Below are 26,909 nucleotides of genomic sequence, written 5' to 3'. Positions count from 1 at the left end.
TGTTTGATTGCTCAGTTCTCAGCACAGAGACGGCAGGGGACTGATGCTGCATCCATCTAGGTGAGTATACATGTTTATTTTTTTATAAACCCAAACCTCTCTTTTAGAGAGGAGCTGCAGGAAACTGGAGGGAGCCTGGTGGAGCGAGGAGTAATGTAAGTATTTTCTCCTTAAACCTCTGTCTCTTGAGTAAATGAACATTTAAAGCAGTTCTAAAGGTTCTTTTTCTTTTCTAAAAACGAGAAACATATACTTTCCTGCTTTGCGTGGCCCCGAAACCTCCTCTTCTGGGGTCCCTCGGCGGCTTTCTTGGTCCCTGCTCTTTAGTGTCTGCCTTCATAGCAACTCACTTGCTATGGGGATAGATGTGCACACTTGCTCCTCAGCCAGGCTGTGTCCATCCATAGACACGCACACCGTAGCTCAGATACGTGTTCCCACTTAACAAGATCAGCCAAGCTTGTGAATGCAGATGGATGAGAGAGCTAGGCACAGCACTGTATCGATACAGGACTTTGGTAAGGGTTTAGGGAGGGGGAACAGCAACTGGAAGGTTTTTTTATCCTAAAGTGGATGTTAACCCTCACATATACCCAGTGAAATGAACAGCCTCCGATGATACACAGAGATGAAACAACTCTCCCTACAAAGTTTTACTTTTATATGTTCTGTCTTCAGCTTTCTATATTGTTTAGAAAGTGCACATCCTGTTAGAATGTTCTCCTCCTGATTCACCTGTGGGTGTGGATTCTTGCCATACACTGTGAGACAGCTGGTTGCAGGAAAGGGACACACCCCCTCTCCACATAGGGCAAAAACATGAGCTGTGCTGTGAATAGACCAGCTCTCTGCTAATCTATTTATAGCACCCCCCGACATAAAATGCATTCTGGTTTTATGTTAGTTGATGGAGAACTTGTCAGAAGAACAGAGCAGGAGAAAGCTACAGGACTTATGGCTTTGAAGAAAGATAAGTAAACACTACAGAGAGATGTGCCCAGGTCACATTTCATGAATGGGGTTTACATCTACTTTAATGCAAAAAAAACTTTAACTGTTGCAGTGCGGGGAGCTCCACTACAAGGGTGATTTTTTTTCTTTAAACTTCATTTGTCTAGTGTGTTAAAGTTGTTAATGGATGGTGTTTGGTTGAATCCATAGGTTCTCATTGATGTCCAACTAGTGAAATATAGCCAGCCGGGCAAAGGCTGACATGACTGGCTTACTGCTTTTGTCTTGAATAATTATAATGAGACTCATTGATTTCTATTAGTAAAATAGGGTAGTCATTCCAGTGTGTTCATAGATGAGTTCATAGATGAGTCATCACAGGCACAACCCAAGCAGAATATATTTATCAGAAGCCTAGTAACACAAATACTCCGACACATTAAAACCAGCCCAGGCATTAATGATACCCTAAACATCCATCTATTTGGATCCCCACACAGACGCACATCAGAAATAATTAGGCTAGACCAGTAAATTGTAACAGAAGACTGATACATACCAAAGTTTCCCGTGGTGCCATTGTAAGAATCCTGGCAATGTTACCAAAGGTGCCATTTAATAGGTATGAATGTATGATGTTGTCAGATACCTTTTAGTAAAAGTCTAAATTATGACAGTTCAAAACTGAGTCAAAGGACAAATGACAGAATGTTGCCAATATCACCAGGTTACCGTAAGTATATACTGAAATGAAATAATGTCTGACTGATGGTTATTTTTAGAAGTTCCAAATTTAAAAAGAATAAATTACCAAGGATAAGAAACTACTAGATCTTCAATTACTGTAAAACTGCAAGTCCCAGCATGCCCTGGCTAGCTCCTTGGCTTTCAATACCATATACAGTATCTCACAAAAGTGAGTACACTCCTCACATTTTTGTAAATATGTTATTATCTTTTCATGTGACAACACTGAAAAAATGACACTTTGCTACGATGTAAAGTAGTGAGTGTACAGCTTGTATAACAGTGTAAATTTGCTGTCCCCTCAAAATAACTCAACACACATCCATTAATGTCTAAACCGCTGGCAACAAAAATGAGTACACCCCTAAGTAAAAAAAAAAAAGTCCAAATTGGGCCCAATTAGTAATTTTCCCTCCCCGGTGTCATGTGACTCGTTAGTGTCGCAAGGTCTCAGGTGTGAATGGGGAGCAGGTGTGTTAAATTTGGTGTTATCACTCTCACTCTCTCATACTGGTCACTGTAAGTTCAACATGGCATCTCACTGCAAAGAACTCTCTAAAGATCTGAAAAAAAGAATTGTTGCTCCACAAATTTATGGCCTAGGCTATAAAAGGATTGCCAAGACCCTGAAACTGAGCATGTAGAACGTTGGCCAAGACCATACAGGGGTTTAACAGGACAGGTTCCACTCAAAACAGGCCTCGCCATGGTGGACCAAAGAAGTTGAGTGCACATGATTAGCGTCATATCCAGAGGTTGTCTTTGGTAAACAGATGTTTGAGTACTGCCAGCATTGCTGCAGAGGTTGAAAGGGTGGGGGGTTAGCCTGTCAGTGCTCAGACCATACGCCACACACTGCATCTAACTGGTCTGCATGGCTGTCATCACAGAAGGAAGCCTCTTCTAAAGATGATGCACAAGAAAGCCTGCAAACAGTTTGCTGAAGACAATCAGATTAAGGACATGGATTGCTGGAACCATGTCCTGTGGTCTGACGAGATAAATTTATTTGTTTCAGATGGTGTCAAGCATGTGTGGCGGTGACCAGGTGAGGAGTACAAAGACAAGTGTGTCTTGCCTACAGTCAAGCATGGTGGTGGGAGTGTCATGGTCTGGGGCTACACTGGGGAGCTACAGCTCCTTGAGGGAACCATGAATGCCAACATGTACTGTGACATACTGAAGCAGAGCATGATCCCCCTCCCTTCAGGGACTGGGCCACAGGGCAGTATTCCAACATGATAACGACCCCAAACACACCTCCAAGACAACCACTGCCTTGCTAAAGAACTCCAAGACAACCACTGCCTTGCTAAAGAAGCTGAGGGTAAAGGTGATGAACTGGCCAAGCATATCTCCAGACTTAAACCATATTGAGCATCTGTGGGGCATCCTCAAACGGAAGGTGGAGGAGCGCAAGGTCTCTAACATCCACCAGCTACGTGATGTCATTATGGAGGAGTTGAAGAGGACTCCAGTGGCAACCTGGGAAGCTCTGGAGAACTCCATGCCCAAGAGGGTTAAGGCAGTGCTGGAAAACAATGTAGGCCACACAAAATTGTGACACTTTGGGGCCAATTTGGATATTTTGGCTTAGGGGTGTACTCACTTTTGTTGCCAGCGGTTTAGACATTAATGGCTGTGTGTTGAGTTATTTTGAGGGGACAGCAAATGTACACTGGTACACAAGCTGTACACTCACTATTTACATTGTAGGAAAGTTTAATTTTTTAAGTGTTGTCACATGTAAAGGTATAATAAAATGCAGTAAAACCTTGGTTTGAGAGTAACTTGGTTTAAGAGCGCTTTGCAAGACAAGCAAAATTTTCAAATAAATTTTGACTTGATATACAAGCGATGTCTTGATATACAAGTAGCCTCAAGTCACAGCTGAGTATAAAAGAGAAGAGAGGCGCCTCTAAGTGTAGCAATATGGTTACATTTAATGAAGGTACAACATTTAGCAACTCACATGGTTGATGATTGGAACAGGCACATCTAAGTATGCAGGCATTCGGGGTAAAGCTGTCCACATAGGACCATCCTCCGCACCGCCATCTACGTCATCCCTTCCATGCTGCCCCTCGCTTTCAGATCGCTTTACTCAAGGGTGGTCTTCCCGGTCAGGATTACAGACTAGCAGCCGGAGGTGCAGAAGATGGTCTATGTCAGCCGTCACTAAATGGCGGCCCGCGGTCCAGGAGCGGCCCGCACGAGGCTTCCGCCCGGACCCGTCAGGCCGCCACCGTAAGTAATCATTGGTTTGCTGGGACCGCGGGTGTCCCAGCAACCAGTGACATTCCGTGTGTGCGCCCCGCCCCCTGCTTCTTTCTTCGGCTCCCTCCCAGCCAGCCGCGAGTTGGGGCGTGACGTCACGTGCGTGCCCCGCCCCCCTGCTCCTAACTGCGGCTCCTGACTCTCACACTCAGCCTAGCCGCGGGACATCACATGCACGCCCTGCCCCCCTGATGTTCGCTGCTCCTGGCTCCCACATTTTTCGCTCCCAAAGGTATGTGGGGCACAGTTTTATAAAATACAGACTGATGGGCATATTTTGTTAAGGGGCACACATTTGTGTCCATTAGAGTGCCCCATAAAATAAAATATGCCTATTAGAGTGCCCCCTAAGATAAAATGTACCCATCAGCTTGCGCCTTATTTTATGTTAAGGGTCACGCTGATGGGCACATTTTATGTTAAGGGGCACTCTAATGGGCATATTTTATGTTAAAGGGCACTCTAATGGGCATATTTTATGTTAAGGGACACTCTAATGGGCATATTTAATGTTAAGAGCAACACTGATAGACACGTTTTGTTTTGCCCATCAGCGTGCCCCTTAACATAAAATGGTCCCATTAGAATGCCCCCTAACATAAAATGTGCCCATCAAAGTGCCCCCTAACATAAAATGTGCCCATCAAAGTGCCCTCTAACATAAAATGTGCCCATCAGAATGCCCCCTAACATAAAATGTGCCCATCAAAGTGCCCCCTAACATAAAATGTGACAATCAGCGTTCCCCTTATTTTATGTTAAGGGTCACGCTGATGGGCATATTTTATGTTAAGGGGCACGCTGATGGGCAAATTTTATGCTAAGGGTCACGCCGATGGGCACATTTTATGCTGGGGGCATGCTGATGGGCAAATTTTATGCTAAGGGTCACGCCGATGGGCACATTTTATGCTAGGGGGCACGCTGATGGGCAAATTTTATGCTAAGGGTCACGCCGATGGGCAAATTTTATGCTAGGGGGCACTCTGATGGGCACATTTTATGTTAAGGGGCACTCTAATGGGCATATTTTATGTTAAGAGCAACACTAATGGACACGTTTTGTTTTGCCCATCAGTGTGCCCCCTTACAAAATGTGCCCATCAGCATGCACCCTAACATAAAATGTGCCCATCAGCGTGCCCCCTAACATAAAATGTGCCCATCAGAGTGCCCCCTAACATAAAATGTGCCCATCAGCGTGCCCCTTATTTTATGTTAAGGGTCACGCTGATGGGCAAATTTTATGCTAAGGGTCACGCTGATGGACACATTTTATGTTAAGGGGCACTCAAATGGGCATATTTTATGTTAAGAGAAACGCTGATGGACACGTTTTGTTTTGCCCATCTTTCTGAGTCATAGCACAGACTTCAGATTCGGACCTCGGCCCAAAGAAAATTTTAGCGACCGGACCTCCTTGAATTCTAATTAATTACCCCTGGTCTATGTGGACAGCTTTACCCCAGATGCCTGCATACTTAGATGTGCCTGTTTTATTCATCAACCATGTGAGTTGCTAAATGTTGTACCTTCATTAAATGGAACCATATTGCTACACTTAGAGGCGCCTCTCTTCTCTTTGATACCCTGTAGCTCCTGCTGGATTTTGATTCCAATCCCCTTGTGGAAGCGGCTATTTGTGGATGGACATTTTATGGTTACACAACCAATCACATTGCTATAATCTTTTTATATGGACTATAAACTGAAGGACTTATGAATAATGGTTGTGGAACGGATCATCTGAGTTTCCATCATTTCTTATGGGGAAATTCGCTTTGATATAAGAGTGCTTTGGATTACAAGCATGATTCCGGAACGAATTATGCTCGCAATCCAAGGTTTTACTGTATTTACAAAAATGTGAGGGGTGTACTCACTTTTGTGAGATACTGTATATGATTTGGCTTTCTAAATAAGATGTGACAGCTAGTATGCTAAAATTGTGGGAAATCTACTGGCTTGCTTCTAGTGCAGTAAACCTAGTACCAGCTTTCTCATTGCTAGAAGGTAGTTGCACTTGCACAGTGTGTTTTTGTGTCAGCTGTGGGCAGATGGAGTGGAGAGTCGGCATGTTGGAGCACAGTGTGACAGCAATAGCTGTCAGAAAAGACATGATGCTGCAGCCTGGCTCTGTTTAGTAGCCACTGATCTGGAGCTTGTGTGCAGTGAAGGCCCCCCCCCCCCTACTGCTGTGCCCTGGGTGGCTTCTCCTCTTGCCCACCCCTTGTCCGGGCTCTGAGTATACCAATGGCCCCTAATGCTGGAAGGATTACCTCTCCTGGGCATGTTCATCTCACTATTGTAACTGGGCATCTGCTCTTGGGAGCTTTCTCGCTTCTTTCTCTTCCAGACTCTGGAACTAAAAGCCATGGTGGGCCACCCTTCGTACCCATCTAATTTGCATTTGTCAAATTAAGAAGAATACGGGAAAAGCTGATAGATAACACCTACAATATAGACAGACTTAGCGTGGATATTAAGTGCCGACTTCTCCAAACTGGCTAAAACAGTTCTCACCTTATCCGAATAAACATGCTTGGTTGGCAGAGAAAAAAAAAGAAAGGCTGTCCTTTACTAATATGATGAGTGGTCTAGATAGCAGTTGCCCCTTCTGATTTCCCTGAGCACTCAACATAATCTCACCATGCATGTTACAATCTGATTGTGCAATCTATAGATTTATCCAAACTATGTAATATAAGAGTGTACTTATCCACTCAATCTGTATCCAGCCAGGCAGTCCATTGCACTACATACATATATTACCAAAAGTATTGGGACACCTGCCTTTACATGCACATGAACTTTAATGGCATCCGAGTCTTAGTCCGTAAGGTTCAATATTGAGTTGGCCTGCCCTTTGCAGCTATACCAGCTTCAACCCCTCTGGGAAGGCTGCCCACAATGTTTAGGAGTGTGTCTATGGGAATGTTTGACCATTCTTCCTGAAGCGTATTTTTGAGGTCAGGCACTGATGTTGGAGAGAAGGCCTGGCTTGCAGTCTCCGTTCTAATTCATCCCAAAGGTGTTCTATCGGGTTGAGTTTGGGACTCTGTGTAGGCCAGTCAAGTTCCTCCAACCCAAACTCGCTCATCCATGTCTTTATGGACCTTGCTTTTTGCACTGGTGCGCTGTCATGTTGGAACAGGAAGGGCCATCCCCAAACTGTTCCAACAAAGTTGGGAGCATGAAATTGTCCAAAATGTCTTGGTATGCTGATGTCTTAAAAGTTCCCTTCACTGAAACTAAGGGGCCAAGCCCAACCCCTGAAATACAACCCTACACCATAATCCCCTCTCCAGCAATTGATTTGGACCAGTGCACAAAGCAAGGTCCATAAAGATATGGATGAGCAAGTTTGGGGAGGAGGAACTTGACTGGCCTGCACAGTGTCCTGACCTCAACCCGATAGAACACATTTCGGATGAATTAGAGCAGAGACTGCGAGCCAGGTCTTCTTGTCCAACATCATTGCCTTATCTCACAAATGGGCTTCTGGAAGAAAGGTCAAACATTCCCATAGACACACTCCTAAACCTTGTGGAAAGCCTTCCCAGAAGAGCTGAAGCTGTTATAGCTGCAAAGGGTGGCCAACTCATAAATGAACCCTACGAACTAAGACTGGGATGTCATTAAAGTTCATGTGCATGTAAAGGCATGCGTCCCAATACTTTTCGTAATATAGTGTAGTTGCTGGTGGTTGTACAATTAGCTTGTGTTGTGTATTATTATTATTATTATACAGGATTTATATAGCGCCAACAGTTTAGGCAGCGCTTTACAATACAAAAGGGAGACAATACAGTTACAATACAATTAAATACAAGAGGATAAAGAGGGCCCTGCTCAGAAGAGCTTAATAGGGTGAGAAATTTGAGCTTTAAATACATCCCCGGCTGCAGTTGATTTTTATGTTTAACCGCTTACTACTCGCCCGCCGTCAAATGACGGCGGAGCGGTGTACCTATTATCCTGGGGCGCCGTCATATGATGGCGCACCAGAACAGCCTCTCTCGGAGCGGCGATCGTGACCGCGCTGTGTTGCTAGGACACGGCGCGATCCCGATCTCGGTAAAGAGTCAATGACATGACTCTTTACCCATGTGATCGGCTGTGTCCAATCACAGCCGGTCACATGTAAATGAGGAAGTGCCGTTATTTGGCTCTCCTCGGCTCACACTGCCAGTGTGTGAGCCGAGGAGAGCCGATCAGCGGCTCCTCCTCATAGGGAACACAGAGAAATGTAATCAGGGCACTAAAAACCAGTGCCCTGATTACACAAGAGGGAAATAAACTGCTATAACTGCCCGCCATCAGTGCCCCCCATCAGTGCCCACAATCAGTGCCCATAGTGCTGCCAGTCAGTGCCCATCAGTGCCTGCTCATATAGGCACTGATGAGCACTGACTGGCAGCACTATGGGCACTGAGTGTGGGCACTGATGGTGCTGATCATCAGTGCCGCCCATCAGTGCTCATCAGTGCCACCCGTCAGTGTCCATCAGTGCCGCCACTCAGTGCCACCTGTCAGTGCCACCTCTCAGTGCCCATCAGTGCCGCCTATCATTGCTCATCAGTGCGGCATATTAGTACCTCTTCATCAGTGCCCATAAGTGCCACCTCATCAGTGCCCATAAGTGCCACCTCATCAGTGCCCATAAGTGCCACCTCATCAGTGCCCATCAGTGCAGCCTATCATTGCTCATCAGTGCGGCATATTAGTACCTCTTCATCAGTGCCCATAAGTGCCACCTCATCAGTGCCCATAAGTGCCACCTCATCAGTGCCCATAAGTGCCACCTCATCAGTGCCCATCAGTGCAGCCTATCAGTGCTGCCTCATCAGCGCACATCAGTGAAGGAGAAAAATGTATTTATTTTAAATAAAATTTTATTTTTTACTCACAGAAAATAAGAAAAATTTCAAAATTTTCTGACTTTTTCATTTTTTTTTGTAAGAAATAAAAAACCCAGAGGTGATTAAATACCACCAAAAGAAAGCTCTATTTGTGTGGACAAAATGCTAAAAATGTCATATGGGTACAGTGTAGCATGACCGCGCAATTGTCATTCAAAGTGTGAGAGCGCTGAAAGGTGAAAATTGGCCTGGGCAGGAAGGGGGTGAAAGTGCACTGTAGGAAAGTGGTTAATTAAAAGGCTTATTAAATCACATTTGTAGCTCTTCTGCTGATTCTAAAAGGAAAGAGGTCCAAAAAGCATTCAGAGACTAAAAGTAGCTAAATTTACCCAAAAACAAAGCAAAATAAACATTTTGCCCAAAAAAGACAATATTATTTCCTTTAGATTTTTAGGACAACTGAATGTTCAAAGGGTTTATGTAAAATATTGCTGCAATAAAACTGATGAAGTATATTATTTATGATTGTACATCGGGGCGTTTGGAAATCATATAGAAGAGTATGTGGTGTGTACATTGTTTTCTGCTGCTCTAGCACACACTGTGTTTGCCAGGTCTCAGATGCTTTCATGTTCTGTCTCCTCCTTGCAGCTCAATGATGAATCTCGGTAGGGAATTAAAATATGTTTTCAGTGACAAGCCTAGTGCAGGCTATGTGCGACAGATAATGATGCAAAATGATCGGGATGTTTTAGTTTGCACATCATAAAAACATCAGACAGTATGAATTCACACCTTTTTTCTTCTTGTACCTGTAAATATCCTCTGTTTTGTGGCTGCTGCTTCTTGTCTGAGATCAAAGTGTTCTGTCTGCAAAGACTAATCTCTCGCTTTACTACGTGCATTTGTTTTTCATGTCTGATTGGTAATTGGATGTCTTTTCTTCTTTAGCTCTGTCTGTTTGGTGTGTTTTTCTCCAGAGTGGTTCTATAATAGCTTGCCTTTTTCCTGTATTGACATATGCAACAATACATTCTTTCCATGGTCAATAGATAAAATGTTATGCAGTGAAGCAAAAAAAAAAAGCACACAAGCAATTGTCACCATTTTGAAATCTTGCAACGTCTGATGCTTTCATATTTGTAAAATTCTACTGCAAGGTTTTCTAAAAAAGAAAGTGGAAATTTTAAAGTTCTGAAATATTGGGACTCATTTTAAATCCCAATTTATTTTTCCTTCCACCACTATGGAAATAATAGTTCAATGACATGGAGAAATATCAAGTTATTGCATGATGCAGTAAGGTGTAAGCAATAAGAGGGCGCCAAGAAATAAGTAAAGTAAGACTGGTAGATACTGGGTTCCCAAAAAACAACAATATCTCTCCTGCGCTCAAGTGGTATGCGGGAAGGTGAATCTTCTAGGCGGTTTTATGACACAAAAGAAGTGGTCTTGCTGCCCCCCTCAGGACCAAGGGTATCCAAAAGGCACTACAAGAAAACAACAAGAGAAGGACGCACCGACCTTGTGCATTACCACTTAAAAGTTTATTAAAATCAAAGAAGGGTAGCGTACAATATACTCACAAACGTAGCATATGAACAAGCATATAGGAAATGGGCACCGCTCGCTTCCAGGACACTTCTCTACTGCTGGATAGCCAGTGGCGATTTTGGCTCTGGGGAGGAGGGTCCTCCCTCGAAACGCGTAAGCCACATCAGGTTTTGAGGACGCCATCACGCTATCCAGCAGTAGAGAAGTGTCCTGGAAGCGAGCGGTGCCCATTTCCTATATGCTTGTTCATATGCTACGTTTGTGAGTATATTGTACGCTACCCTTCTTTGATTTTAATAAACTTTTAAGTGGTAATGCACAAGGTCGGTGCGCCCTTCTCTTGTTGTTTTCTGGTAGATACTGGGGGCAGGGTTAGGGTGGGTGGGAAGGGACACAAGCGGCGATACTAGGGGACTAGCTAGACAGGGGGAGCCAAACTTCCCACCAGTAAGGTGTAAAATGAGTAGGGAGGATACTAGGGGTGATGTGGAGGTAAGGTTAGGGCAGGGTATAGGGTGAGAAAAAAGAAATAGGGGGAAGTTGAATAATTTTCCTTGGGATTAATAAAGTATTCTGAATCTGACTGATCAAAGGGCTAAAGGGACAGTTATGAGTATCAGTTAGGCATTATTGGGGGGGAAAGGTGTGTGGGGGGGTGTTAGGTGGTAGTAAACCAAAGAGTTGTCTTTAATGGTAAAATCCATCCAGCATTATTTATTGAAGCTGAGATGAAGATACATTGTTTTGCTGGTTATGCCTATCATTGATATATTGATATCACCCACCTGCGCTGTGGGACCTTGTATCTTATCTCTATTTTGATACTATTTTTTGTGTACGAGTTGTATACTCTCCCTTTGTCCATACAACCTTAACAAAAATATTGAAATCGAAAATCCATCCAGTAAAACTAAGTGGGATGGAATTTGGAATCCATATTCTTGAAGAAACTTCACAAGTTTCATATCCTGCAGATCCATGGTTTTATGGACAGTGAGGAACTGGACTTCCACAATTTTCCACCACTTTTATTAATGCCACCAGTTATTAATAAAGGTCAGATTAGTGTTTGGAACCGGGATGCTTCTGCAATGAACACATTTATTGTTAAAGTGTTACTAAACCCACAACAGTACAATTAGTCTGTACAGCAGCCCTCAAATTTTCCACTCGCCTACTTGCATTTTGCGAGTGGAAAATTATGTAGGGCGAGCTACTGTCAGGGGAAGAGAGGAAAGCCGGCCGAAGGATTGGATAATGTCGGAGCGGCGGATCATCCCGCTCAGCTTTAATTGTAATTGCCGGGCACTCGCCGACATACACAGTCCCGTCTCCTAGCCCGGCTTCTTTGATAGACAGAACACCTGGCCAACCAGGACGTGTGACGTCTATTAAAGAAGCCGGGCTAGGAGACGGGACTGTGTATGTCGGCGAGCGCCCGGCAATTACAATTAAAGCTGAGCGGGATGATCCGCCGCTCCGACATTATCCGGCCAGCAGTACTGATGGAGGGGGTCAAGCTGATCATCTCACCCAGAGCCGGTACAAGGGAGGGTGGGATGGATGGATGGCTGCCCTGGGCGTCTGTGTCATGGGAGGTGGAGGGGGCGCTGCCAGGAGTGTTTCTGTGACTAGTGACAGGAGAGAGCGGGATGAGCTCTCTCTCTCTTCTCGCCGGGCTTCACACTCCTGTCAGTATAGCAGACATCAGATCGGGACTTCTTCTCCCCTTAAAGAGTCAGAGTGAAGGTGGAGCGGAGGAGAAGACAATTAATTCCTAAAGCTTTGCATGGACAGCTGGCGGGAGAGATGCGGCTGCAGAAGGGGAAGAAGATTGCGGCTCAGGAAGGACACTGGATGTCAGATCCGGACTATACAGAGTTTGTTATCCCCTGTCCTCCGAGTCAAAGCAAGCAATGTGGAAAGGGGGCGGGTAACAAACTCTGTATAGTCCCATCTGACATCCAGTGTCATTCCTGAGCCGCAATATTCTTCCACTTCTGCTTCTGCAGCCGCATCTCTCCCGCCAGCTGTCCGTGCAAAGCTTTAGGAATAGGAATAGGCTTCTCCTCCGCTCCTCCTCCGCTCTGACATATGAAGAGGAGGATCACAGAGCCATGTGCCGCGCTGTATCTGAGGTCTGCATGCTGGAGGAAAGGGAGAACTACACTGGGGTACAAATCTTATCCTGTCACCTCCCAAATTCCCATCTCAGCACAATCCCCCCCTCCCTCCTAGCACAACCCCCCATCTCAGTACAATCCACCCCTCCTAGCACAACCCCCTCATCTCAGCACAATCCTCCCCTCCTAGCACAACCCCCCCATCTCAGCACAATCCCCCCTCCTAGCAAAACCCCCTTATCTCAGCACAGTCCCCCCCCTCCTAGCACAACCCCCCATCTCAGCACAACCCCCCCCCCTCCTAGCACAACCCCCCATCTCAGCACAGTCCCTCCCCCTCCTAGCACAACCCCCCCCTCCTAGCACAACCCCCCATCTCAGCACAGCCCCCCCCCCTCCTAGCACAACCCCCCCATCTCAGCACAATCCCCCCATCTCAGCACAGTCCCCCCCCCCCCTCCTAGCACAACCCCCCCATCTCAGCACAATCCCCCCCTCCTAGCACAACCCCTCCATCTCAGCACAGTCCCCCCCCCTCTTAGCACAACCCCCCCCCTCCCATATTGATCCGACCTAGAAGTAAACATCTTCTCCCCACCCCTCATGCTACAAATTCTCTTATTCCAACCCCCCCCCCAGGGACAATCCCCCAAAAAGTATTTGTACTAGGAGGGGTGGGGAGAAGATGATTACTTCTAAGTGGGATCGATATGGGGGGGGGAGGGGGGTTGTGCTGGGATGGGGAATTTGAGAGGTGACAATATAAGATTTCTTCTAGCAGGGGAATTGGGGGGGAGGGTGCTAGGAGGAGTGATTCGTGCTGGGGGGGGGGGATTTGTGCCAGGAGTGTGGATTTGGGGATCGTCCTTATAGAGATTATTGGAATGGGGTGGGGGGATGGATTTGTGCCAGAACAGGAAGTCTTGGGGCTGTTAAAAAGGGGTATTTGGGGGGGGGGGTTGTGCCAGTAGGAATAATGGGGGTTTTTTGTGCTAGGGGGAGAATTTTGATGGGGGGAGGATTTGACGGGTAGGATTTGTTCTAGGAGGTGAAATTTGGGGGGGGGGGGTACTAGGAGGGTGATTTGGGGGTTCCAGACCCTTGATGGGCACTGATTAGGCTGCACTGATGGGCACTGAAAACGTTGTTATTAATATTTATTTTTGTAACTTCTGCATTAATGCAAAAACATTTAACAGTGTAATTTTATGAGATAATTTATGAGGGCGTGTTTAGGGGCAGAATTAGGGGCGGGGCAGGGTAGGAGTTGGGTGGGGCAACTGGTGGCGAGTAAACCTTAAGGCCTGGCTAGTAGCTCAGGACTTTAAATTTTGAGCCCTGTGTACAGTATATATAGTAAAGCATCCTTGTTATACTCTATGTGAAACCTAAGGGGTTAATCCTGCGCATTGTGTAGAAAGGCTGTTTGATCCTGTTTTCTCTGATCCTCCCCTTGTTCCACTGTCCCCAATCCATATCCTGGTAAGACAGAGCCTTTGGGGTCACCCTGCAGATGCTCAGTTTGGTGAGTTTCACTAGTTTTTTTTTTTTCTTAGTAGAGTGCATGTAATCAGCACAGGGCCAATCAGCACTGCCCAGACAGAGGGTCAGGGGTCCTTCAGCCTCATAGGACAGTTACATAGTTACATAGTAGTTGAGGTTGAATAAAGACAACAGTCCATCCAGTTCAACCTGTGTAGATGTGTGTGAGCGTATGCATTTCCCATAACCCTGAATGTTGTGATCTTTGGGATGCACGTCCAAGAGTCTTTTAAAAGTAGCTATATTCCCCGGAGTTACCACCATTTGTGGAAGAGAGTTCCACAATCTTATTGCCCTTACAGTAAAAAAAACCCTCACGTAGCTTAAGGTTAAACCGCCTCTCCTCTAATCTCATTGTGTGGCCACGTGTCCTCTTATATTCCTTGAGACTAAATCGTTTTTTTTCCTATGCTGAGATCACCATAGAGGTATTTGTTAATTTGCTATCATGTCCCCTCTCAGGCGTTTCTGCTCCAGGGAGAATAAATCAAGCTCTTACAAACGCTCTTCACAATTAAGACCCTCCAATCCCCTAATCAATTTAGTTGCCCTTCTCTGGACTCGCTCCAGTTCCAACACATTCTTTCTGAGGATTGGTGACCAGAACTGGACAGAGAACTCCAGATGTGGCCCGACCATGGTTTTATAAAGTGGTAGGATTATAGATTTATCTCTGGAATAAATCCTCTTCCTTATGCATGCCAATATTCTGCCAGCTTTGGCAGCTGCAGCTTGACATTGCATGCTATTGCTTAGTCTATCTTAGACTCCCAGATCTTTCTCCATTCTTGATTCCCCCAGAGGTTCCCCCCCTAAAGCGTATTTTGCGTTTAGTTCCCAAGTGCAATACTTTACATTTCTCCACATTAAACATCATTTGCCATGTAGTTGCCCACTCTGTTATTTTGTTCAGGTCATTCTGTAAGATTTCTATATCTTTATGTGTGATTGCCCTGCCTATTTTTGTGTCATCCGCAAAAACTGAGATTGCGCTAATGATCCTGCCCTCAATGTTATTTATGAATAAATTGAACAAACTTGGTCCCAGGACTGAGCCTTGGGGGACCCCACTTACCCCTCCAGACCAGTCTGAGTACGCGTTATTTATCACCACCCTTTGGACACGCCCCTTTAACCAGTTTTTTTATCCAAGAACAAACCTTTGTGGTCGATGCCTGAAGACCTTAGTTTGTAGATTAAGCGTTTGTGGGGAACTGTATCTAATGCCTTAGCAAAATCCAGATACACCACATCCACAGGTCTCCCCCTCTCTAGCTCACAGCTCACCTTCTCGTAAAATGTTAATAGATTGGTTTGACAAGTACGTCCTTTTGTAAACCCGTGCTGAATACTACTGATGATACTGATGTCTTTAGCAAATTCTTTAATATAGTTCCTTATCTTCCCTTCCAGTAATTTACATACTATTGACGTCAGGCTGACCGGCCTGTAGTTTCCCGGGATATTCCTCTGCCCTTTTTTTAATATTGGTATCACATTGGCTTTCTTCCAGTCACCTGGTACAGTTCCTGTCAAAATACTATCTGCAAAGATCAGGAACAGCGGTCTAGATATAACCTTACTGAGTTCTTTGAGTACCCTTGGGTGCACGCCATCCGGTCCTGGTGATTTATTTGTGTTAATGTTATCAAGCCTTTCCTTGATTTCACCCTCTGTTAGCCACTGCAGCAAGTCCTATGATGTGCTGCTACCAATACAGTCATGGCCAGTATACCCCTCCTTTTCCTGTGTAGAAACTGAGAAGAAAGCATTTAGTACAGTTGCCTTCTCTGTGTCCTCTGTAACCATCCTCCCATCATTGTTAATTATGTGTGCAATGTGCTCTGACCTCGCTTTTTTGCTATTAAAGCGGTAGTATACTCCACTTTTTAATTTTTACCTACAGGTAAGCCTATAATAAGGCTTACCTGGAGGTAAAATTAATATCTCCTAAACCTGCACGGTTTAGGAGATATTCATCCTGCATGCAGCCGCTGACACCATGCATGCAGCCACTGACACCAGCGGCGCATGCACTCTGAAGGTCCGGCATATCTTGCCGAATCTTCAGAGCTCCTTGCCGGAAAGTGAACTCCCGCGCGGGAGTGACGTCATCGTGGCTCCGGCTACTCACAGTGCCGGAGCTGCCGAACCCGAAATAGATGCCAAGGGAACATGCATACTAGCACATTATGCCATTGTCCTGCAGGGTTTTTTTTTTGTTTGTTTGCTTTTACACAGGGGATACAACCGCTTTATTATATTTAAAGAATTTTATAGAGTTCTTTTTACTTTCCTCCGCTATTTGTCTCTCGAAGTCAATTTTAGTCTTCTTGATTTTGCTTTTACATTTCTTATTAGATTCCTTTTATTGGTGGAAAGCTGATAATGTCCCCTCTGATTTATATTTCTTTAAGGCCAATTTTTTTCTCTAATAAGCATTTTTACATTACGGTTTAGCCATCCTGGTTTGACCTTGGCTCTTCTAAATTTGTTTCCTTTGGGAATGCACTGTGAGATACTTTTGTTTAATATGTTCCTAAAGCATTACCATTTTTCCTCCGTGGTCAGTGTTCCTAGGGTTTGGTCCCAATTTATTTTTTCTAATATTGATCATAGTTGAGGAAAGTTTGCCCTTCTGAAGTTTAGCATTCTTATGTTCACCTCTTGCCTTGCTATCTTGTGATGAAATTAAATGACTTGTCATGAATAGACGGGCCTTTAGTGAGTGTGCAGTCCCCTCTTCCCAGTCAATGTTGGGATAATTGAAGTCCCCCCGTATGATAACTTGCCCCTGCTTTGCTGCAGAGTAGAATGAAAACTCCTCCTACATGGTCTAACCAGACATTGATAGAAGTCACAAGACTGCTATATACTGCTGATGAAAAAAGATATTTAGCAGTTTACTATTAATTACTAATAATTGCATTTCCATGTTCGGGAGGCCAGATATAGTGAATGCAGGGTTCTGGGTTTAGTAACACTTTAACATTCCTCAAACACAAATTCCTGCCTTTATGGTGATCTATTACTTTTAATGGAGAACTGGTAGAAATTCCTATTTTAGTAAAATGTGTTTGGTAAGTGAGTGACTTTTATTACATTAGGTGCTTTTTAATCAACTTTCTTGTTTATTATTATTATGATAATACTTTGAGAATAAAGCTGGTCATACATGGATGGAAATTTGGCTGGTTCAGCAGGACTGGTATATAGATAGCCATTCCCATTCATGGGAAGTCGATCTATCGATCTGCTTTTTGCAAACGGCTTGTTGGTATATTTTCGCTTCATCAGCACATTCAGCAAATTGCTGTGCTGATCAATGTATTCTGACAGCGGGGGAGTTCCGCAATCAGAGTACAATAAGAGGGGAGAAGATTTACGCATCGCCCTCAAATGTGTGGATGGGGAAATTGGTTCAACTTTTTTTGTTTAGCTAGCTGGCTGAACGAAAAAAAACTGAGCCAGGTATGACCAGCTCAAGGATTACCCTGTTTAGTTACTTGTTTCCATGGTTGATTATATTATTTTACAATTTATTTATTTTGATAGTAATACCACATTTGAAGTTATTTACAGTAGCTGTTAATTCTTACTTCCATACATGTTCTAGCGTACGTTTCTTTGACGTGATATTTCTGTTCTTATATGTATCAATTTATTTTATCCATTCCCAAGTAAAGTAATAAAAGAAAGACTCTGCAAATTTTGTGCACTTATTTCTAATTCACACTAGTGTATGCATATGCGTGACTTATATTTGCACGAGCATCTATTGTGACAACATTTATTATAACTATTGTTTTATTCACCGATATAGTTTTTATCACCTGGAATTTTTTTATCACATTAAGAGCACTTGCACTTTGATTGAGATACATTTTTATATGTATTTAATCATTTACAGATATTTATATTTTTGTTAATTGACACATTTTGTGTATATTGAATTTATTTATTTATTTATCCTTTGGCGCTGCATAATTTATATATAATTTTGAATTGTTTATGGTGTTAGGTGAATGCACTTTTATGTTGGCAGCCATTGGTCCCCTTATCTGGCTTTTTAGCTATTAATTGGGGTATTAGTTTTTCATTGGTCAGCGTTGATTAATCACTCTTTATCAAATACTTAGAAATGCAGAAAGTATTCATTATAAAAAAAATAGCTATTCCTTGTCCATTGTGATTTTCCTTCTGATCCATTGTGATTTTCCTTCTGACTAATATTGGTCAAATTAAAAAAAATGAGTTACACATTTCACCAGTTTTTAATATAAAACACCAATATATCGGGGGTATTTTTACACGTAGTAAGTAGAGCGCTGTTTGGTGCCGCAACAACAGTATTTTGTACAAAGTGCATTTGTACTTGTATCCACCACTTCCATTTTACTTTAGTTTGTGGTTCTTCATGCTGTCACTGTTTTTTACATTAGGCCATCACAAGACATCAGTTTGGAAGAATTTGATGACGAAGATTTGTCAGAAATTACAGATGACTGTGGAATTGGACTGAACTATGACTCAGATCACTGTGACAAGGTAATAATGGAGCATTATGAAGAAATTACTCAGTGACAGTATTAACATTAATGTATTAAGTAATCACACTTTGCAAAATTAAATGTTGTAAATTATTCCTCTTAAACATCTTTAACTCAAGCCGAGTTTTATTTTTTATTTTTTTTTTGCATTATTTATTTATTATTTTTATTTTTTTATTATCATGTATTGTGCTCTATCCTTTTATAGACTAGGTGTCAGATTAGAAATGGAAGTGACAGCGTTGGGACCATTGATGCCTGTGTTCAGTCTGTTATGCAGTACTTTGCCTCCTTTGTGTATAATGACAGGCATATGCTTCCTGTCAGACAATAGACTGAACACGCATCTATCGAAATGTGTCTGTGGCTTCCTTTGGAAGTAAATGAACATAAATGAACAGAGCCTCATGTCTGAGTCTTTATTTGTTAGGCAGCTATCCTCAAAGGGGGAACTAGCTTCTAAAATAACATAATATTTTGTAAGTATATATATATATATATATGTTTATTTACTGGCTATATACATTATATATACTGTGTATATAATATATACAGTACCTCTATATATTTTTATATATATATATATTAGGGATCGACCGATTATCGGCAATGCTGATATATCGGGGGCCGATATGCACTTTCCCCGATATATCGGAATCGGCCCTTGAGGTTGCCGATATCACCGATATTTCGGGAAAGTGCTGTACTGGAGTGATGCCTGCAGCTAGAGGCATCACCCCAGTACCGGAGTCCATAGCCGACATATCTGATGACCAAAATATCGGTGTTGGCAATATAAAAACGATATTGGTCGATCACTAATATACATATATATATATATATATATATATATATATATATATGTATATATATATATATATATATATATGTTCATATTAGACCAATTAGGACTTAAAATGTGTCTATTGTTACTATTTAAAGTGATTGTAAAGTCTCGTTTTTTTTTCCTACAAAAATACTAAACATGTTATACATACCTCCTCTGTGCGGTTGGTTTTGCACAGAGCAGCCCGGATCCTCCTTTTCTCGGGTCCCTCTTCTGCTCTCCTGGCTCCTCCCTCTTGTTGAGTTCCCCCAAGCAGCTTGCTATGGGGGCACCCGAGCCGAGTCACCACTCCCTTTGTCCTTTCATACGAGGAGCCCTGACCCAGCCCTGACCCCCCTCTCTCCTGATTGAGCCAATGGCGCCACTGCTGTGTCTCTGCCATTCAGGAAGGAGAATCTCGGATGGCTGAGACACTCGTGGACATCGCCAGACAAGGAGAGACCTCACCTCAGGTAAGTTTTGGTGGGGGGGGCTTCTGCACACAGAAGGTTTTTTTTTATCTTAATACATAGAATGCATTAACATAAAAAAAACATTCTGACTTTACAACCCCTTTAAATTGCATATAAAATAGTTCTTAAAGTGAAACTTTTCTCAGAAAATTAAGTTCTGCTAGATCAGTTCAGGCTGCCTCTTTTTGCAACATTAACAATACATGCCTATGCTGGTTAAAATCCAGTAATACACTGTCTTACCCTGCTCTGCACATGCTCAGTTGCTCTCTTTTTTCGGCATTTTGGCCAAAAATCAGAGCCACTAGAGCAGGGGTCCTCAAACTTTTTAAACAGGGGGCCAGTTCACTGTCCCTCAGACTGTTGGGAGCTGGAGTATAGTTTGAAAAAAATATGAACGAATTCCAATGCACATATTTTATTTGTATATACAAAAGCATCTCAGTCTTGTGTGATCCCCAAAATTATTATTATTATTATGAAGGATTTATATAGCGCAGTATATATATATATATATATATATATATATATATATATATATAGACAATATATTATATATCACTTTACTGATATATAATATTGGGGATCACACAAGAATGCTGCTTTTGTATGTATTATATTTTCCTGCTGACATATAATATTGTCATATAATAATAATAATTATAATATATAATACTCTAATACTTCTGCTTATATATTTACTGCTGATATAAATGATATTCTGATTCCTAATTATACACTGGTCCACCCGTCCCTATCTCTTCTCTTGTCTTACCTTCTCTTCTCCAAAACCACACCGTGTGGGACAGCCAGGGACTGTGGGCGCCTCTGTTCTCTTGTAGGTGGGGACAAATGACATCACGTTGAGGCACTCAGCACTTCATTGGCTGAAAGCACTGTCCTGTGTGAGGCCTGCACACTTGCACAGTGAGTGACAGGCAGTCAGCCCTATGTCGATGGAGTCTTGGAGGATCGCGGTGCCGCGATAGCCATGGCTGCCGCCATGCCCAGCAAGCAACATGAATGATCCAGCCATCTCGGCTAGCGGGCTGGGTGCAGTACCCTGGCGGGCCGGTTGCGGCCCGCGGGCCATAGTTTGACTACCCCTGCACTAGAGGCTGATCTGCTGACAGCCTAAAAGCGGTAGAAAAACACAGCATTTAACCTCTTGCCGACCGCCCCATGTACATTTACTGCGGAGAGGTGGCTCCTACAGGCACAATCATGTACTTGTACGTCTTCTGCTACTTCCTAGTTTGGAGAGCGCATGTCCACCACCGGTGACCCTCTCCTGCTGTGATTGGACACAGCAGGAGCCAGTCAGCGGGTCCAGAAAAACAGGCAGGACAATCTCTTTCACCCACAGCTGTGAATGGCCAAAGCAGAGTTTCTAATTTTGTCAGTCTTCTAAAGTCACCTACTTAATAGAATTCTCCATTCATTCCTATAGAAAATTCATTGAGGAGGGGTTGGCAGGAAATACAGTGGCTGCATCATCTACCACCCATCTTTTGGATGTTCAACAATGCCAGAGGGGATATACTGGTGGTAGTCCTTGGGAAGCAAAAAGATGTAATGGATGATCAAACTCTGCCTTGCCCCACCCCAATTAAAAAACAAAACAAGAATACTTTTTTCTCTTTCATTCATTGACGGACACAGCTCCTGTCATTCTTGGCCATTGGGTTATACTGCCCTCTACAGGAGTGGGAAAATAGGCAGAAAAAACTTCTGGCTACACCCATGGGCAGTCCCAGGGGGTATACTCCCTCTCCCTGCTATAGTCATTCAGTTTTGTTATAAGCAGTGTCAGGAGAATTATACCTCAACTGAGGGGTGGGTGCTGTGACCATCACAATGAACATCAGGGAAATGGATTTTAGGGTAAGTCAAAAATCCCATTTTCTCTTTCGTTCATTGACGGACACAGCTCCTGTCATTCTTGACCATTGGGACGTCCCAAAGCAGTGTTAAACATGAGGGGTGGGAAACAGCAAAAAATTCCCAAGGCTAAACATTAGCCAACCAGGCAACAGGGGCTCAACCAAAACAACTGGAGCCCACCTGAAGAAAACAATACACCCTCAAAGAGGATCAGGTCCTCTCAACAGCAGCCTGCAAAACCTTGCAGCCAAAGGAAGCATCCACAGATGCCAACACATCTACTTTATAAAACTTTGTAAAAATGTGCACCGATGACCAGGTGGCCTCCTTGAAAACCTGTGTCACTGACGCTTGATGACGGAAGGCCCAGGAGGCACTAAGCGCCCTAGTAGAGTGCGCCTTGACAGGGAAAGGAGGAACCTGACCCCTGATTGAATAGGCCTGAATCACTGAGTAATGGAGTAAAGTCAAAAATTCAATTTTTTTGGTGGCCTTCCCCTTTATCCAAGTCAGAACTATAAAGTGAAGTGCACCTCAAACTTCAATATTTAGTGACATCCTGATATTGAGAGATATCAGACTAAACTCAGAACATGTTTTTGGAAACGGTTTCAATTTTTATTATCATAAAAAAAAGCATTGTTGCCGACTCATTAAAAAACTGTCAGTGTGTATAGTCAACAACTGTATTCTACTGTATACTACTAATGAACTCCTAGCTATGGATAGGGGGATTTCCATTGACTTGTCCTCAGATGTTTCCTACATTTCAGTGTTATTTTCGGCTATATACAATTACTAATTGTCAAGGTCATCTACATACTTACATGCAGTTATCAGATGTTCGAAGCTACAAGTAATTACTGTAGTCCTAGTTTATCCGGCTCAGCTAGTGCACTTTTAAATTAATTAGCTTCAAGTTCTTTTCTTCAGAATATCAGAATCAATTTTTTGCTTGAGCAGATTACTTTAATCAGCTTATCACAAGCAGTGATTAAAGGATTTGAAATGCTATGATAGAAAATGTGAAGTTAACTTTTGCAGCCGACATCTCAATATATATATGAAAAAAAAAATAGATTGAATGTCAGGAAAGTGACAATACACAAATAACTGCAGAATTAAGGTCTTAAATGTCTAGTCATCATTTACCCCACAATTGAAGAATTCTTCATTATAAGCCAATTGCAATTTGTTCACATTGGGCATCATTTAAGCACACAGTTGATAATTTCTCAGTGGAAAAAGATTATTATGAACATGCTGGCAGTTAGCAACAATAATACTTTTTTATTTACATTGGTTATGTCCAACATCAGTGCTGTTGATTGGAGCAGTGGGGAGCATGTTGGATCACTGTAGACCCGACTGCTGCTTTTTTTCTGAGAGCATTGATCCAAATCTCCAATGAACTGCCAGTGTTGTAACCCTTTCTGCAGGACATAGCATAGAAAAAACTAAAAGAAGACATAATTATTATTTCATATGCCCGACTGCATTACCTTAATAGGTACAGAAGGTTCAACCGGGCTTTAATATATTGCCATTCAGCAGTCCTTGTGCTGGCTGTATTATTTTCCTTTTTCAGACTTCTTTTGCCTATATTTTAACCTAGCAATCTTGCTAGAAACACATTCCCTGTCCTAGGGTGACAATGTTCACTTTCCCCACTGTATTTATAAGGCACCAGCCTTGTCACTTTAGAACAGGAAGTGTTTTAGGACTACAGAACTCTCTCTTCCTATATTATAGAGCAGAGGGAATGTTCTGTAGTTTGCAGAGAGAACTAGCAGCAATACTGACTGATAACCATCGGCAGAGGCAGACAGATATTAGCTCACATGGGCAACTGGAGAAAGTGAATAGATGGGAAACCAAACTGATAAGAGGCATGAAGGAGCTCAACTATAAGAAACAATTAGCTATACTGAATTTATTCGCTCTTGACAAGAGGAGATAAGGGGGGATATATGATCAAAATGTATAAATACAGAAGTAGTCCATGCTGTGAACTTGGTGTAAAGGTATTTACTTTAAGGTCATTTTCATTCAGTCTATGTAACTAGATTTTAGGCAGGATCAACCGGTATTTGAAACACTTTTATCAATTTTTCTAATAGATCAAAAGAAAGAAAATAAGAGAAGGTAATTGTTAGGATTTACGTACACTTAATACCAAATGGCCAAAAAGGACATTTCCACTGTAACAATAAATTACCACTAGTGATGTCTCCTGTGTGGCTGCCAATGTGTTAGAGAAAATGTTTACTTTCATTCAGCTTGTACAGTACAGTACTGAAAATTACAGACACGGCTGTATACACAAATCATAGTGGGTTGCTTGTTTGGCATCTCTTTCATTCAGAAAATATTTAGCATTCTTTTCCCAGAATACAATGTGTTCTGTGAATGAAGGAGGTCCAGACGAATGCCATGATCTCATCTCCCCCAATCACAGAACGCTATTTATTCTGTGAAAAGAATGCAAGATACAGAATTTTCTGAATGAAAGAGATACTGAGTAGGTACCCAATGTGCATTACAGCTGAATCTGTTCAGAGCTTTCTGTGCTGAGCTGAATGAAAGTAAAAGTGTTCCGTAATGCAGTAGTAGCCACACGTTACAGACTTCTTTATTGGTTATTTTCTTTTAAAAAATCACTTTGTCCAGATTTCAACTTTTACCTTTCTATTCTGTTTCCCACTAAAGCCCCGTACACACGCACAGATTGTTGGCCGTAAATTGTCGGCCAACGTCCCAACTGCCGATTGTAGGCTTGTTAGTATGATGCTTCCGACAACCAACTGCGAATTTTCGGCCGAAAAAAAATCTGGTGTGCATGATATAAAATTTTTGTTGGCCAACAAAGAACAGCCGATTGTTCCTCAGTCAGTACAGATTTCGGCAGACAAAAATCAGATGAGCAAGACTGGGAATGCTCAGAGAAGAAAAAACACACTGAAAGTCAACCATCACATGACATCTCTTCTGAAGTTGGTTTTTGTTGGCCAACAAAAGTCCAGTGCAAGTCTAGAGCACATTTCAACCAACAAACAACACTGGACAAAAGACGGCCGATCGGTTGGCCAACAATCTGTGCGTGTGTACGAGGCTTTAGTTTCATCAGGTATATGCTATTCATAAATAGCTAAAGATGTACAGCCATGGGAAAAAGTTTGGAGAATGACACAAATATTATTTTAACAAAATCTGCTGCTTCAGTGTTTTTAGATCTTTTTGTCGGATGTTACTTTGGTATACTTAAGTATAATTACAAGCATTTCATAAGTGTCAAAGGCTTTTTATTAAGTTTATGCAAAGAGTCAATATTTGCAGTGTTGACTCTTCTTTTTTTAATACCTCTGCAATTTACCTTGGCATGCTGTCAATCAACTTCTGGGCCACATCCTGACTGATGGCATCCCTTTCTTGCATAATGAATGCTTGGAGTTGGTCAGAATTAGTAGGATTTTTTTTTTCATCCTCTTTTTGAAGATTTACCACAGGTTCTTAATGGGATTAAGGTCTAGGGAGTTTCCTGGCCATGGACCCAACATTTTGATGTTTTTTTTCCCCAAGCCACAAAGTTATTGTGGGTGAGTAAATTGTGAGTAAGCCCACTCCCTTGGCCGAGAAGCAACCCCACGCATGAATGGTCTCAGAATGCTTTAATGTTGGCATGAAACAGGACTGACTGTAGCACTCACCTTTTCTTCTACGCACAAGCTTTTGTATGGATGCCCTAAACAATCCGAAAGTGCATTTATCAGAGAAAATTACTTTACCCCAGTCCTCAGCAGTCCAATCCCTGTCCCTTTTGCAGAATGTCTGTCCCTGATGTTTTTCCTGGGGAGAAGTGACTTCTTTGCTGCCCTTCTTGACAACAAACCATCCTCCAAAAGTCTTCACCTCACTGTTCGTGCAGATGCATCCACACCTGCCTGCTGCCATTCCTGAGCAAGCTCTGCACTGGTGGTACCTCAATCCTGCAGCTGAATCAACTGTAGGAGACAGTACTAGCGCTTGCTGGACTTTGTTGGGCGCCCTAAAACCTTCTTCACAAATGCAGTGGAAATGTTTTTTTATGGGATTAAGTTCATTTTCATGGGAAAGAGGGACTTTACAATTAAATGCAATTCATCTGATCACTCTTCATAGCATTCTGGAGTACATGCTAATTGTTACAATAAAAAGTGAGGCAGTAGACTTTGTGAAAATGAATTGTGTCATTCTCAAAACTTTTGGCCACGGCTGTAATGTTATTGCCAAATACTATATCTAACAGTTTTTATGGATATTTTACCTTTGATTGACTTAATTACACAGAGCAAGTGAAATGACTGCTCAAAATGCATTTTTTAAGGTGATAGGAATGGTTGAAATAATAGTTGCGGTAGATGCATACCTTGTGTCAGATGTGACATGGCAAATCTGACACTAGGTATGGGATGAGTTGAAAAGATTATCCAATGTGCTTGCGAGAAAATCCCCATACTTTGCATGCAAAGTTCATAATGTTGTATGCGGTATCATTCCTTGCTGTGATCAGACCTCACACTCAGTAGATGTTGTCATCTCTTACATAGGCAGCCATTCATATATGTTTGTAAATGTCATCACTCGCTCTGTAATACTTTACTGGTCCTTTAAATCTCTTTGCTGATTGCTGCACTTCTCATTTTTTTAACTGCTTTACCCACAGTCTTCTTCTGCTTTCATCAGCACATCAACTACCATCAGCAGATGGCATTTCTCTGATAATTCCAGTTGAAGGGTTTTATTCAGTGGTTACTAAGTAGTTCTGAGTGCTAATGGTTAAATGTCGTGATTGATGGAGAACCACCATATGACTACATAGAATTGGTTTAATGGAGATTTGTCAACTAAAGCTTAACACAGTATAATTTAACTGGTGCAAACTGTTTCAGACAATTCCTTGCACAATGAAAATTATTGAAAATTCCTTTCAATAAAGAATTTATTCACACCTATTAGGTTATTGCTGTCTGTGTCCCTGTTAGGGAGATGCACCCTATCTATTTGTCCTGTTACCATTATACTTGGAAGTGAAAGTAAAGAAAATTCTAAATCTTGGGTTGTTGCCAGAAAAGTAAAAGGAG

General features: G+C 42.5%; 1 protein-coding gene across 1 annotated transcript in view; it reads left to right on the top strand.

Moving 5' to 3' along the window:
* MAPK8IP2 (mitogen-activated protein kinase 8 interacting protein 2) overlaps positions 1–26,909 on the top strand; it is a 108,122-nt gene that overhangs the window by 29,853 nt on the left and 51,360 nt on the right. Inside the window, exon 2 of the mRNA XM_082255280.1 lies at positions 18,499–18,604. Coding sequence (XP_082111406.1) covers positions 18,499–18,604 — 106 coding nt within the window. The remainder of the gene's footprint in view (positions 1–18,498; positions 18,605–26,909) is intronic.

This window comes from Pelophylax lessonae (genome assembly GCF_965119305.1).
Source record: "Pelophylax lessonae genome assembly, chromosome: 4".
Lineage (NCBI taxonomy): Eukaryota > Metazoa > Chordata > Amphibia > Anura > Ranidae > Pelophylax > Pelophylax lessonae.
This window is presented reverse-complemented; position numbering and strand designations above follow the sequence as displayed.